This window comes from Misgurnus anguillicaudatus, chromosome 9 (assembly GCF_027580225.2).
Source record: "Misgurnus anguillicaudatus chromosome 9, ASM2758022v2, whole genome shotgun sequence".
Classification (NCBI taxonomy): domain Eukaryota; kingdom Metazoa; phylum Chordata; class Actinopteri; order Cypriniformes; family Cobitidae; genus Misgurnus; species Misgurnus anguillicaudatus.
This window is the reverse complement of record NC_073345.2, coordinates 8,245,018-8,256,501: the sequence shown is the minus strand read 5'-3', so window position 1 is coordinate 8,256,501 and position 11,484 is coordinate 8,245,018. Positions and strand designations below refer to the sequence as shown.

The window sequence follows — 11,484 nt, the reverse complement described above, 5'->3', positions numbered from 1 at the left end:
AGACATTCATACAGGTTTGTACCAACATAAGTGTGAGTAAATGATGACAGAATTTTCATTTTTGGGTGAACTATCCCATAGGCTGAATATTAACTAACGGATTTCTTCATACTCATACTGATCTTTCTTTCCAGCTTTCGAAATATGGCAACAGAAAAACAAACATTCAATTTCAAAGATTTCCTTAACACAATTACAATCGCACTTCAAGGTTTTTATCAGGTTTAGGCTATGTGAAGTTAAAGTCCGGGGCGCGCGCGCAATACAGTGCGTCTTGAGCGCCATCTGCTGTGTATGCTGATGTTGTAGACATTAAGCATCTTTTTCACTGACATGAATGGAAAAACGTATAATGATGTCAAATAAACAAAGTAAAAAATGTAAACCACATTTTATTTTATATAAACAAATTAGTTTTATTAAACGTCATTATTATTAACAAAAATATTTTTTATAATTTGATTACTACACGAATAAGAATTGTAAAAATGGAGCCAAAAGGTCAGTTTTATTATAATATGCTTTGAAAATGTATTTTAATCCATATTTCACATTTAAGCATAGCATATGTTTAGTGTTAACGCATACGCGGTCTTCGTGGTCACGCGTCTTGGTCTCTATGGAAACGGTACACAACTTAGTAACGTTTTACAAAGCAAACAAAACATATAGTGAAAATGGCAGCCAAATACGAGGTAGCTGAAGAATGCGCTGACGGTCCATATTACCTTGAGAAAGTTTTGATTCCCGAGGACTCTGAAGATGATTATAAATATGAGGAAGTTTCTGTGGACGAGCTAAGCGTAAACGACGGAGAAGAGGATTTGGAAACTGCGGTTAAAGCAGTGCGAGATGCCCCCGAGTGCGCAACACAGACGCTCACATCGGCCAAGCTGCCAGTTTCTACAATACCTGAGGTGGTGGATGACTTTCTCCGCAACTATCTAGTAAAAATGGGCATGGAGAGAACGCTAGATTGCTTCCAAACCGAGTGGTTTGAGATGCTACAGAAAGGCGTATTAAAAGCAGAGCAAACTGAACTTGTTCCAGACGCCTATACACACAACCAGCTGCTGGACAACGAGCTAAAGAATGCACAGAGAGAACGAGACAGCTACAAACAGGCTGCTTTTGAAGCTGGAGAGACCATAGTGAAACTTCAAAGAGAGAGGGACTTTCATAGGATGCAGCACAAACGTGTCGTTCAAGAGAAGAATAGGCTTATTGAAGATTTAAAAAAGCTGAAGAAGCACTATGCATCCTACGAGCCTGCTCTTAGACAACTTAATGAGAAGTATCAGACGGCTCTGAGGCAGAAGATGCTGGTCAGTCTGGAGAGAGACAGAGCCGTCAGCCAATCCCAAAACTTAGACAGCACCCTTCGTATTGCACATTCATCCTCAGGATCCCAAACACCTGCAAAGGTTGTCAGTCCTAAAGAGAAAATTCAGAAGAGTCCAGGAAGAGGAAAACAACCACCTGATGTTGCATTGATGGATAAGGATACGAAACATCCCAAAGACTCTGAATTCCCAGCAAGCACTCGTGTCAATCCCTATTTGCCACAAATCAAAGCACTTTCCTCCCTGAACACCAAATCATCCAACTTCTCTCTCTCAAAGTCGTTTAAAGCTCACACCATGGCAGTAAGTTTCCTCGCTCTTCATCCCCGTAAGATGATAGTTGCTTCCTCAAGTGATGACCAACTTTGGAGATTATGGGGAATACCGGAGGGAGAGCTGATCATGACTGGTGAAGGTCACACTGATTGGCTATCATCCTGTAGTTTTCATCCCAGTGGGAATTATTTGAGTACAACAAGTGGGGACACCATGGTTAAGATTTGGGACTTTGCTCAAGGTCGATGCATACTCAACTTGGAGGGGCACACCCACGCCACCTGGGGCTGTTCGTTTCATTCCTGTGGTGATTTCGTGGCCTCTTGTTCGATGGACAATACAGCCAAAGTGTGGGACTTGAATAGCGAGCGTTGTCGCTGCACTCTGCGTGGACACGTTGACTCGGTGAACAGCATTTATTTTCTGCCCTACTCAAATATTCTACTTACCTGCTCCGCAGACAAGACCCTCTCTCTCTGGGATGCTCGGGCTGGATTATGTGCCCAGACTTTCTATGGGCATAAGCATTCATGCAACCATGCAACTTTCAATGCCGTGGGGGACACGGTTGCATCGTGCGACTCTTTTGGGGTGGTCAAATTATGGGATGTGAGAAATGTATCCGCTATGGTGACTGTGGACACCGGGCCTCATCCTAGCAATCAGGTGGCCTTCAGTCCAAATGGGAGGATGCTGGCAGTTGCAAGTAATGATGGATGTGTGAAAATGGTGGAAATTGCATCTTTACATGTGTCAAGTCTAACAGGTCACGATGATGCGGTTCAAAGTGTCATTTTTGATCATAAAGGGCAATACCTTCTGTCTGCAGGGTCAGATGGTGAAATTCTTATCTGGGCCTAACAATACATTTTCAATGTTTGAGAGACATGGATTTTAAATGAAACGTATTTGTATTCACTAGGAAATGAAATATTTTGTAAAAAAAAATCATTTATTTTAAATATATGCAATAACTTAAAGTGCCAGTTCACCCAAAATTTAAACTGTCATCATTTTTCACCCTCGTGTTGTTACAAACCTGCATAAATTTGTTTGTTTTGATAAACACAGAGTTTTAACCAAAACGTTTGTGATCCCCATTCACTTCCATAGTATTCTTATATCCTACTATGGAAGTGAATGGGGCTCATGAACGTTTTGATTACAAACATGTCTCAAAATATCTTGCTTCCTGTTCAACAGAACAAATACATTTATACAGGTTTGAAACAACATAGGAGCGAGTAAATGATGACAAAATTTAAAGTTTTGGATGAACTATTCCTTTAAGTATTTAAACTATTATAATAAAAAATAATAAATCTATATTTTCCTTGTTCCAGTCCTAAATGTATACATTATTGACATATATTGTTATGAATAAACATTCAAATGTATTTAAAATGTTGTGAATTTGTACTTTTAGCATTCACTTTATTTTATTGTCAATCATATGTGGAAATTGGTTTATTGTTCTAAAATAAAAACAATTTAGACAAAAAAATGTTACGATCGCAAATGCTGCATATAATACGCATAAAAAGTTAAAATAAAAGTAAAAAAGATAGATAGATATATAAAAGAAAAGCGCTTCTCCTCGTCTTCAGGTGGCGCGTTTGTTTCAGCGCACGTGAAGTTAGGAGCGGAAGTGCGTCGCTAGAAAAACACAGACACGCCCCCATCATGTTATTGGCGCGTGTCGGGGGCTGAAGGAAAATTAAGCAGATTCCGTTAGGCAGATGTATTAAAATCACGCGTGAAATATTGATTATGGAAACAATATTGTTGTAAGTGCATGCTACAATCATTACTTTATTCTTAAAGTAATCATTCATGAAGCTAAACAGACGCATAATCCTGTTGCTATAGCTACAGCTCATTTACAAATATAATTTACGTATAAAAACATAGCTCACGTTATCCCCGTAAAAATGATGAAAAGCGTTGGAAAGCTTTTTGGGTTAAGGCGAAAAAGCGCGCCCCCCAAGTCTCGCATTGACAAGAAAAAGACGCGCGTGAACCCCATTGATCGTATGCTGGATGACAGCGACGAGGGTTCGTACGCGAGCACGACCAGCGTCAGTTCAGAGAGCGAGCGCCAGACCTCCGACGACGAATCCCGCAGCTCTGACAGCTCGTACAGACCCCGCGGGAGCGACAGCAGCAGCGAAACGGACGAGAAATGCGCCGTGTCCCGAAAACAGAGGAAAAGGGCCGCCAGCGCGACGGCTTTGGACGACGACGACGACTCCAGCGATTCCTCCAGTGACGTCGGCGGAGAGCCGCTCAGGAGAGCGCTGCAGAGGAAGCGTCTCCGACTTTCGGAGGATTCAGAGGACGAGGCTCTGAGGGAGAAGAAGAGAGATGCGGAGGTGAAACAAGCTGCGGCCAAGAGGAGAGAGAGGAAAAATAAACTCATGGAGCTGTCAAAGAGGAGAAAGTCGGGCACCACGCGTCGCAGGCGCAGAACGTTGGTAAGTTAAGTTGGTTACAAATAGCATCATGTAGTTACCATGAAACCCATTAGGACCCAAATACCATTATAGTTTCCATAATCCATTGTAATTTGCTGTGATGCTGCTTTCTATTGTTTTTATTAGAGGAGCTGGTTAAAAAGTATTTCTAGCTGGATGTCTTACTAAATGTCTTATTGTTGTTCTTCAGGGTTCAGATGATGAAGATGAGGAGGAGGAAGAGAAGGAGAAAGAGGAGGTTAAACCAGAAGAGCAGAGTAAAGCAGATGATTCTGGGGATGAATCTAGTGTTGAGGAAAACGCCAGTCCTCTAAACAGCAGCGATGAGGAAAAACTGGCTGACAGTGACAGTCTGAAGGATTTTATTGTGGAGGAAGATGAAAAGAAGAAGGATGAAAAACAGGAGGAAGATGAGGAGGAGGAGGGGGCAAAAGATATGGATTTTCTCTCTCACCTTCCACGCCAGTTTATCACTCTAGCTTCTGTCTTTTGGTTTTGTGTTTTTAACTTAAATTCTGTGGACCTCATACGTTTCTCTTTCCCTTACAGTTTATCACGGGATCTCAGAAAACCCACTTTCAGGTGGTGGTCAAAGCCTTGCTGATCAATGTACTGGACCCAACCTTCCTCAAGTCACTTCATGGTATGTTTATAGATGTTTTGCATCAATACATTTAGTTTCCGTATTAATTGCATATAAAATAATTGTAAGATATGCAAATATAGGTTCTGGCGTAAACCAGTTTAAATTCTGTCATCATTTGCTTACCATCAATCTGTTTCAAACCTGTTAAGTTTTTTCTGCTAAACACAAAGGAAGATATTTTCAAGAAGTTTTGTAACCAAACAGATCTGGGGCACCATTGACTTCCATTATAGAAAAATATACAGGGTGCCCCATGATAAAGGGTTCTCACGGGTCCTTGAAAGTTTGTGAATCTGGGGTGAAAAAATTCAAGGCCCTGGGAAGTTTTTGAAAATATACATAGATACAGGTCATTGAAAGTGCTTGAATCTATTTTATGCAAGAAATTTTCTGGGGGAAAAAATCCATATTATTCCCTGTGTAGTGTAGGATAATATCATAAAAAGTCTAGACTTTTTAAGCACACGTGCTAAACTATTCGCTTTATATCTTCTGTATGCGAATGTTGATTCATACCAAAATGATTTTTTGCAAACGTCTCGGGTTACGCATGTAACTGTTGTTCCCTGAGAAGGGAACGAGATGCTGCGTCTCCCTTGCCATAATTCCTGCGTCCCTGTAACGCCGTCTTTTGCAATATTTTAGATAGCGATAAACTTCCTGGCTCCCGCATCACCCTGTCTTTGTCGTTAAGCCTCACCATTGGTTGAATTTGATATACACATTCAGACGCACTTACGCCTGGAGGTGTCCCCAAAGTGTCACCGCAGTGACGCAGCGCAAGTTCCTGTGAAAGGGAACTGTAACAATGTATCTTAAAAGGTAACACGATGTAACCTTACTCTCACTTAAAATGTGTCCTCAAATTTAGTCCTTGAATTTGAGGGTATTGGACCTGGAAAGTCCTTGACAGGTCCTTGAATTTGAAGTTAACTAAGGTGTGGGAACCTTGATGATATGTTGGGTTATTAACATATATAAATAAAAAGTATCTTCATTTGTGATGATTCTCTCTTAATATCAATTACTACAGGTGGTGAGCGAAAAAAACGGTACGCTCAGGAAATGAAGTCATCGTTGCACCATTTTGATGAGCGACTGGTTCTCCCCCGCCTAGAAAATCTGAAACAGAGGAGCCGCTGGAAAGAGCGTTATAAAGTAAGGCAACCATTAATTGTATATGGGGTGAAAATGAATATTTGTAGCAAATACATGCTTATGCTTTGATGTCTATTTGTTTTGTTTTCAATAGGAACGTGTCGAATGTTATCCCAAACTGCGGGTTATGGAGACAAGGGTGCATTCGAAGGGATGTGAAGCTTGCGAGCTCCACAGAACTGGCCGCTTTACTGTGCGACTTTCTGGGCAGTTGTATCACAACACCACCCTGCAGGAAGACCAATTTATGCCTGACGACTCACAGGTCTGTTGCACTTACAAATATCCATTACGCTTTGATAGAAAGTAAGGTGTTGACGGATGCTTCATGTTTTTTTGTTAAATATCAGAGTTTCTTCGTTGGCTCAGTCTGTGCCAGTCGAACTGAGGTCTACCATGCCTTGAAGCACTTTAAGTACCATCTATTTGAGAGATGTCGCACAGCTTTAGAAGCTCAAAAGGAAGTAGGAGATAAAGATGGAGAGGAAGGCGAAGATGAACCAGTTAAAGACACCGTCAACAAGGTGTTCACCAAATTGCAAGAGGGAGGTTGGATCAATGAGGTATGGATGTGAAACATATAAAATATAATGAAAATGGGCTTGAACAGTGCAGCATAACATGGTTTACTTTAGCATGAAAATATGTTTGCCATATTTTTGATTCTTATTTTTTATTATTCATCAAGCAATACGAGAAGTTTCAGGAGCATCTCAACTCTGCTGATTTCTTCCAGGAAGAAAAGTTGGATTGAAATCTTTTCATCTTTTGTATTCTGTAAATAAAAGAAGCATGACTAATTTTCTCAATCATATTCAAATGCTTGTGTGCCTCAGATTTAACATTTTAATTCAGACGCATTTAAGTTTTATACTCTTGACTACTACGTATGTTAATTTGCATGATTGTCATGAAAATCAGTAGTTTGCGATACAGTATTCTCTTGCATCTGCATAAATTGTAACCAAAAATGTAAACATTGATCTAAACATTACTGGGTTATTAAAGTCTTAAATTATACGCATTCGTAATGCTCTGATAATGGCTTTTGAATCTTTACGCTTTGTATATATTATCTTTACCCGACGTAATACCTTGGTTTTTGTCAATATCACACTTCTTGATAATGTACGTGCAAGTAACTTTACATTGTCTTCATGTTCTTGAAATAAAATGGATTCATAAAAGAGCTGAGTCTTTTAAAACAAACTCTGCAATGTGTCAGAAAGCACAACACTAGACACGGTCTCAACATATCAAATTTTACATTTTATTAGAAACAGTTGTCAAACAGTTTATATAACACAATCTATCAGACAATAGGGAAAATAGTGCTGAAGAACCATCCTCACAGGAGACCAAGCCTATATTCGGTCATGATGTGAGGCTCACCCATTAGCTCACACTGGGCAGGATCTGGAAAATAATGATAGTTATAGTATAAATGCACAAAAATCATACCAGAAGGATTTCAAAATCAGCTTCAGTAAATCACGCTATCAATAGTACCATTTTCCACAACAAACTATTGTACAATACAAAATATTTAAATCCAGTCTGTGAAATCCCAGCTAAAATATTTTTGGGATTTATTACATATAAACATTCTTACATCATGTAAAGAACATTTTGTGCAAATATAACCTTGATATATTTAATATCGACTAAGCAAGGCCATGTCAAGATTGAAATTAGTGTGAAATTAAACTTTGATGGCCCAAATCTCATAAACAGATTGAGGCTTTGGCCTGGATTTCACCGACAGGGTCACATTATAAGCTTCTTCACAGGTAATGTGTGGGTTATGATCGATGTTTCCACATACCGTTGAGGATGTCCTCAAAACCAATGGTGTCATCACTACCTCTGAGAGTATCCAGGGCAAGATTTGAGCTTGGCAGGAAGGGCAAACGCTGAATCTAACAGAAAAAAGTAAACTTTCCATTTTAATCCAAAAACATATATACATTATATTCAACCACATGACTCTTGTGTGCTATACCAAATTGTCCACAACACTTATGCATCTTACATTACTTGTAAGGCTGCGTAACAAATTAATCAAAACTAATCGTTTGCAGAATAAACGTTTTTGTTTACATCATAAATGTGTGTATTTTTGTGCATAATAACTATGTATAAACAAATACACACTAATGCATGTATATATGTTTAACTCTTTCCCCGCCATTGACGAATTTTTGTGACAATCGATTTTCCACTATTATTTACTATGTTTCGCTCTTACACAACTTATAAACACTAAAGTATCCATGGTGGATTCAGAAAAAGTCTGTGTGGGTGATTCTCAAGAAACCATTGAAACACCACAGCACTAATGATTTTAGATATAAAATGTGTAATATAGTAATATTAAAAAACATCAGAATTAACACAATACTGTGTCTACCTTGCACAATGTGTGATTTCAACATAAAAATTTTAAACCTGTCAATTTTATCTAATTTTCTGCTGAAATTCTCATTACCGCAATGCGTCCGGCTGTGTTTGAACATGCGTTATGTTGTAATTTAAACAAATTAACACAAAAAATTTAGAAAAAAAATAAATGGATGTTTTGCTAGACTACTTTAGACGACAGAAAAATAATTTACTGAATATTCACGTATAATAATAATGAAGAAAAATTTGGAAAATGATGTGTCCATGCCTGATGTTCTCATCCTCCGCAACACTTTTTGAGAACAGTTTAAGCACACATACAAAATTTTTATAATGTTTGATTTTGAGTGACCAAGCACATGGACCAGTTACTTCAAGATGGATACCAGGTAAGATCATCTCTTTATATCTTTCCAGTTAAATTTGAAACATTCTCTTGTCAGAATGCTTACACGACATTTTGATTATAATTACAGAAACAGGTAGTTTTCTACATTTTGAAAATTGTTTGATTTACAATTTTTTTATGAAAATGTTCTTTATTAAAGTCTTATTATATGCACTGAATAAAAATTGAGCAAAGCCGACATGGCTTCTCTATTTTTAGCCAAACATACTTGGGTACCTCATCCTCCACAACACCATTCTCATATACCGCAACCATTTAATAGCAGTTGCGGTAATGAGATTTTTTAGGACTTACTTTTGAAATTATGTCACGATAGTGTTAAATGCGAAGTAAAAGTTTTTAAATTAATGTTCCCATATACTCCAGACTTTGTTTCTAATGTCTGGTGGGAAAAAAGTTAATTTAAGCAATGTTTACATTTTCATGCTTGACATTTTTAAAACCAAGTTTTCGTGAGAATCACCCATGTATGTTTTGATCATCGCTCTGAATCTGATCTCCAACAAGTGTCTTTTACAAAAATGCAATAATCTCAGCTTTTTGCTAAATAATTTTTTTTTTAAAGAAACCTACCTATATTTAAGAGGTAAATAAAGAGAATAAATGAACATTTGTTTGTTTGAAAGCAGAGGGTCTGTTCTTTCATTTGATATACAGTATGTTTATATATTTAAAGAAGAAAATTTTCTAGAAAAGCATTAAACTTTCGTGAAAATCATAAAAAATGCTGGCGCTGGCTGGCGGGGAAAGAGTTGAGAATTATTTACACTTATATAAATATTATTTTTATTATATATAAATATGAATACTTTATATAAATATACTTTTGTCTTTAAATTATACATGCACGTGTGTGTATTTATTAGGTTTGTGTAACGATTAATTGCAACTAATCATTTGCAAAATAAAAGTTTTTGATAACATCATATGTTGGTTTACTGTGTATAATAATTATATATAAATAAATAGACAAAGTATATAAATATAAAAATTTATATACATATGTAAATATATACATGAATGTTTGTGTATTTGTATATACATAATTATTATGCACAACACACACACATATGTGATGTAAACAAAAACGTCTATTCTGCAAACGATTAGTTGCGATTGATTGTTAAAAAGCTCCTAATCATTTTCATGGGTGAATGTAATAAACACAATACCTGTTTGGCTGCTCTGTACTCCATCTGTAATTTAAGTGGTGCATGAAGTCCCTGGATGTTCCTTAGTGTGTTGAAATTCATCTTGTCCTGGTTAAGCTGAAACTGGTATCACACAATAAAAGAGGATTGCCTTTCATCACGTGACATGGCTTATATACTGACTGACAAACGCTGCTGAGTTAACTGCATAATGCAGTATTTACATTTACAGTACAATACTTACATTTTTCTCAGAGAGCTCCAAGGGATGACTCGGTAGCAGCTCATTTTTTACACTTGAGAACCTACAGTAAGAAAAATACAAGCATTAAGATAACATACCAGAACCAGTAACCAAAAGTTAATGTTTATAATCTCTAAATTTACCCTCTACGTAGTGTGTCTGGTACTCCATAGGGTCCAGCCTGTGTACTACTGAGACCTGTCACAGGAACACTGTCCTTCAGCTGAGAGCGCAGTCCACGAGTATTCTGAAAGAGACACGTGCAGATTTAAAATGTAATCGTTTATACGTTAAACAGACCTGACATGAGCATATTACTATAGATAGCACGCAACATTCATGTTTATAGTCTCTACAGTTACGATCTATACAAAGTGAAAGTAGGATCATGACGCATCATTATTCATATACAAGCTAACGACGTATTAGCAAAATAATTTCTGAAATATAAAGAAGTGATTTTAGAGGCAAATAAGAACATTCGACACATACAACTGCAAAGTCTGAAAAAATAATCTCTCATTGAGTCAAAATAAACACAAACCGTTGTGCTATGCTAACGTGATAACAGTTAGCTAACACCGGTACCACACAAATGTAACGTTACGTTCTTTTTATGGTTCAACATAAACTGCCATAAAGCAAATAAGTAAACATAATTAGTATATTAAAACAGAGTGCAATAAAAAACAATAGCTAAAATAAACTGGAGATGTGCATTACCATCTTTCAGCGAGTTTCGACTTCACAATCTGCTGCATAAATGTACTTCCGGTCAATATCCGGAAACGCGGTTATCACGTGATCCTTACGTATAAACTAACATTTTATACGTATGGTTTTAACATATTTTTTAAACCATACCATTATTATGTTATTACTATAGTTCTTATAATTGACAAAGAGACAACATACCCAAAAATGCATATAACAAAATATGTGCGATCATCTTTCAGTCATTTTCGAGTAGATATCTTTCGCCGCTAACGTAGGCAAGGGGGTATAGCTCAGTGGTAGAGCATTTGACTGCAGATCAAGAGGTCCCCGGTTCAAATCCGGGTGCCCCCTGTTTTGGCTTTTAATTTGGCAATTAACAGGGAGCATAATTTGTTTGACGTCAAATGATGCATGCGCAGAAAACACAGACGACTAGTTACACTCAAGTAGATAATGCTTGTGTCGTCTTATTTATTTGACGTGTTCATCTAGCTGTAATAAATACATACAAATAGCCTATGAGCTTTTTTCAAAACTAGATGAAAAACTAGATCTGGGTCATTCAACAGAAACGTCCACTTTTGGTATGGCAAGATGTCTTAAAATTGATTTCTGTTTCTAACATTTAAACTTAGACCACATTATTAGATTACTCTTTGACTT

The 11,484-nt window shown here is 37.4% G+C and overlaps 3 protein-coding genes and 1 non-coding gene across 4 annotated transcripts; 3 read left to right on the top strand and 1 right to left on the bottom strand.

The window, feature by feature from the left end:
• The first annotated feature begins 316 nt into the window (after window positions 1-316).
• Window positions 317-3,016, top strand: spag16 (sperm associated antigen 16). Its single transcript, XM_055180260.2, has one exon. The coding sequence runs from the start codon at window positions 678-680 to the stop codon at window positions 2,478-2,480; it is 1,803 nt and encodes a 600-aa protein (XP_055036235.2). The 5' UTR covers window positions 317-677; the 3' UTR covers window positions 2,481-3,016.
• Window positions 3,017-3,232: 216 nt separating this feature from the next.
• On the top strand, window positions 3,233-7,084 carry ccdc82 (coiled-coil domain containing 82). Its single transcript, XM_073871088.1, has 7 exons — window positions 3,233-4,093; window positions 4,284-4,567; window positions 4,651-4,736; window positions 5,773-5,897; window positions 5,992-6,162; window positions 6,248-6,460; window positions 6,586-7,084. The coding sequence occupies exons 1-7, from the start codon at window positions 3,551-3,553 to the stop codon at window positions 6,649-6,651; spliced, it is 1,488 nt and encodes a 495-aa protein (XP_073727189.1). The 5' UTR covers window positions 3,233-3,550; the 3' UTR covers window positions 6,652-7,084.
• A 61-nt stretch (window positions 7,085-7,145) lies between these two features.
• pomp (proteasome maturation protein) lies at window positions 7,146-10,968 on the bottom strand. The gene is made up of 6 exons (XM_055180274.2): window positions 10,828-10,968; window positions 10,248-10,351; window positions 10,105-10,165; window positions 9,882-9,983; window positions 7,723-7,816; window positions 7,146-7,313 (listed from the first exon to the last, which is right to left on the bottom strand). The coding sequence occupies exons 1-6, from the start codon at window positions 10,828-10,830 to the stop codon at window positions 7,246-7,248; spliced, it is 432 nt and encodes a 143-aa protein (XP_055036249.1). The 5' UTR covers window positions 10,831-10,968; the 3' UTR covers window positions 7,146-7,245.
• Window positions 10,969-11,100: 132 nt separating this feature from the next.
• trnac-gca (transfer RNA cysteine (anticodon GCA)) lies at window positions 11,101-11,172 on the top strand. The gene has a single exon. It is a non-coding gene; the product is annotated as a tRNA-Cys (tRNA).
• Window positions 11,173-11,484: the final 312 nt, after the last annotated feature.